Source organism: Aptenodytes forsteri, unplaced genomic scaffold, assembly GCF_000699145.1.
Source record: "Aptenodytes forsteri isolate BGI_AS27 unplaced genomic scaffold, ASM69914v1 Scaffold107, whole genome shotgun sequence".
Taxonomy (NCBI): domain Eukaryota; kingdom Metazoa; phylum Chordata; class Aves; order Sphenisciformes; family Spheniscidae; genus Aptenodytes; species Aptenodytes forsteri.
This window is the reverse complement of record NW_008794118.1, coordinates 428,383-431,267: the sequence shown is the minus strand read 5'-3', so window position 1 is coordinate 431,267 and position 2,885 is coordinate 428,383. Positions and strand designations below refer to the sequence as shown.

The window sequence follows — 2,885 nt, the reverse complement described above, 5'->3', positions numbered from 1 at the left end:
TTGCTCCATGGGAATCCAGCAACACAGGGGTATAAGAGTGACACTAAAATGGGCCGTGCTGTCGCGAGGCCTTGTTTGCCAGAGCCAGACAAGAATGATCTGTTATAAAACATGGTGGAATGTTTGTTTTTGTAGTACTGGATTTCCAAAATCCATAGTCTTTTTGTGGCCGACAAGCTCACTCCTTTCTTTGCCTCGTTACTGCAGCTGTCGGAGGTCTGCACCCCTGCCTGGAAAACATGAGTAACAGCAAGAAAGCAATCCTAGCAAAAATCTGCATCATTCATGCGTAATCAGACAATGCTTGGGAGATTTACAAAGGAGGGGAGGAGGAGAAAACCACAGCGCTGCAGTCATTTGCATTATTGCTAGTTTCTTTTCTTTGTAATAATCACTTTAGCTTTAAAATGTAATGAGTATATATTCCATACGCAGCTTTATACACACTTCAGCGTTATTGGGTTTTAATTCGCATCCCACCGTGACCGAGTAAAATTTGGCAAATAGGCTGTGTCTGTTTATAACACATGCTTTCATTTTGTTTTGGTAATATTATGTACATACATACAAATGAACTTAAAAGCATACTCTGTGTTGTGGCTTACTGCTTACCTCAACGATTCTCTCCATGGTTCGTCCTGGCTGCTTTATACTATTCAGGCCATGCAAAACCTCCTGGGAAGCACCCTAACAATACTGCTGGGAATTCACTAGGAATGAAAACAGGCAATCGCTGCTTTACATCACTTTTCTCTGATCCAGCAGGAAGATACACAAGCAGCTCAGCTGGAGCACTGCATCTTCTTACAGTTCTTACGAGCAGAGCCATGACTGCTAACGTAATCCAAAACACACTTTTGGACGCTCAGAAGCCAGTCTGAGTTTGGAGTAGTCCCGGGTTTGATTTAGAGCCACCTGTGCTCGTGTTTGGGTCCTGCAGCATGCATAGGAGCCAACGCACGACAGTCAAAGTGGAAATCCCGACTCTATACATTTGCACCGTGTTGGTGGTCCTCCACTGACAATACTTGCGGTTCTGCAACGTGCCTAAGCCACACACACATGCCTAATTGTCCGACTGTGTGGTTCTACTATGCTAGTTTGAGTGCTTTTAGGACCACAAACTTGAGCAAAGGCGCATTGCAGTTCTGTTTGCCTGTGACTCAGTTTTCACCTGCCTCTGTCTTCAAAGTTTCCCCTATATTCAGATTAGATACATTAGTTGCCTACTATGAGGCGAGCTCTCTAGATGAGAAACGCGTCTAAATTTGCACTTTTTTTACTAGACTTGCACATTCAAAATTTCATCTTACTTTATTACTTGGTGGCATGGAAGTTTCAACATAACAGCACATCTGTAACGATTTACTTCTCTACCAACAAAGTTCACTTCGATGATGAATGGGTGCTTAGAGATCCACTAGACAAAAATAAAAGGATATTTACAAATACCGTAATTAGTGCAAAAAGGAAAAATATCTCCGACTCCTGCTGCTAGGAAGAAGCTATTTTAATGTAGACCATTCTAAAAATTGGAAAGAAGGACCATATACAAACTGGGAGCACTTTAAATATGTTTATTCAGCAGCTATTACAATCAGCCTCCAAAAAACTGGAGTCCCCTCTTGTTTCTGAACCGTGTCAAGTGATGAAAATGCCTGCTAAGAACATTGAAGCTAAACAGTGCACTCCTTTCTGAGAAACAGACATGTCTAACAGGGATTAATCTCTTTGAAAAGGCAAAATATAAATATATACACTCTAAATTCACAACAACAGTTTAAACTCACTATGTTAATTCAAGTGGGGTAAGAGTGGACAAATCCACATCATGTAAACTGCAGTCGTAAAATATCTCTGCTGTTTTCTCCTCAAACCCTGTTCAGTTTCGGTTTACATTCTGTGATCTGCCTATTGCAGAGCTGAAATACAGAAGCGCTGAAGTGTTGATTCTCAGGGGTGCACAGGACCAGGAAGTGGGGCGATACTCTGTTCTCTACACGTTGCTCAAGGCATCCACACCAGGAAGAACCTTACCTGTTAGCAGTTAAGAAATACCAATAAAGTTAAGAACCCCTCTGCCCTCAAACAACTAAGCTTTTACACTTGCAATTGCAACATTTAAGCATGTAAAAAAAAAAAATCAGAAATTATAGGTTAAAAATGGAAAAGCTTGGCTCTACAGATACTCCTGTTGACTGTGGCTCTTAAGGCATATGGGTTACATTTAAACTGTTCCACACAGTAAATACTTTTTAGGGCTGTAGTGAGTATCCAGAGCACAGCTGCACTCATATGTCAGCAGATTCTTAACGTACCACAGTCATCACCTCTCAATTAACAATAACGGTAAATTCCTATCCAAGTCTCTGCTAGGGTCAGATCCAAACACCTAAGATCTTTTTCCATTAAGTTTGATGGCAAACAGATTTTTGGTTGGATCTAGGGAGTTGCTGCATACTTTCTTCAATCCCTAGTGGCATGTAAATAGAATTTTGGAGTGTGTGGTGGAAATTTTAAGAATGAATTAAGAAAAAGAAACAAAGCCTCCTACAAGTCTCAAGTCTTTTACTGGGACTAAAACACCCAGGTCTAGATATTTACATACCTCATTCCAACTGATGGAAGCAAGGGATATGCTCATCTCTGAGTATGAGGGCCCAGATTATTAAAGTGCAATGTTTTCTAAAGCATTTTTAGCTTTTTGTCCTACTTTAATTATGAAGAGAGACCATTCTGGTTTTGCTTTTTTTCAGAAAACCTATCTTCTAACGCGCAAGCTGTCTGGCAGTACTGAATTTTAACACTGTCCACAACTCGCTAGTTTGCTGGGTTTTTGTGGGGGTTTTTTTGCCTTTTTTTTTTTTTTTTAATCTTCAGAAGTT

The 2,885-nt window shown here is 40.5% G+C and overlaps 1 protein-coding gene across 1 annotated transcript in view; it reads right to left on the bottom strand.

Annotated features, from left to right (window-relative positions):
- Nucleotides 1-1,560: 1,560 nt before the first annotated feature.
- Nucleotides 1,561-2,885, bottom strand: part of PGK1 (phosphoglycerate kinase 1) — an 18,538-nt gene continuing 17,213 nt past the window's right edge. The window contains exon 12 of the mRNA XM_009276600.1: nt 1,561-2,037. Coding sequence (XP_009274875.1) covers nt 1,997-2,037 — 41 coding nt within the window. The 3' untranslated portion in view covers nt 1,561-1,996. The remainder of the gene's footprint in view (nt 2,038-2,885) is intronic.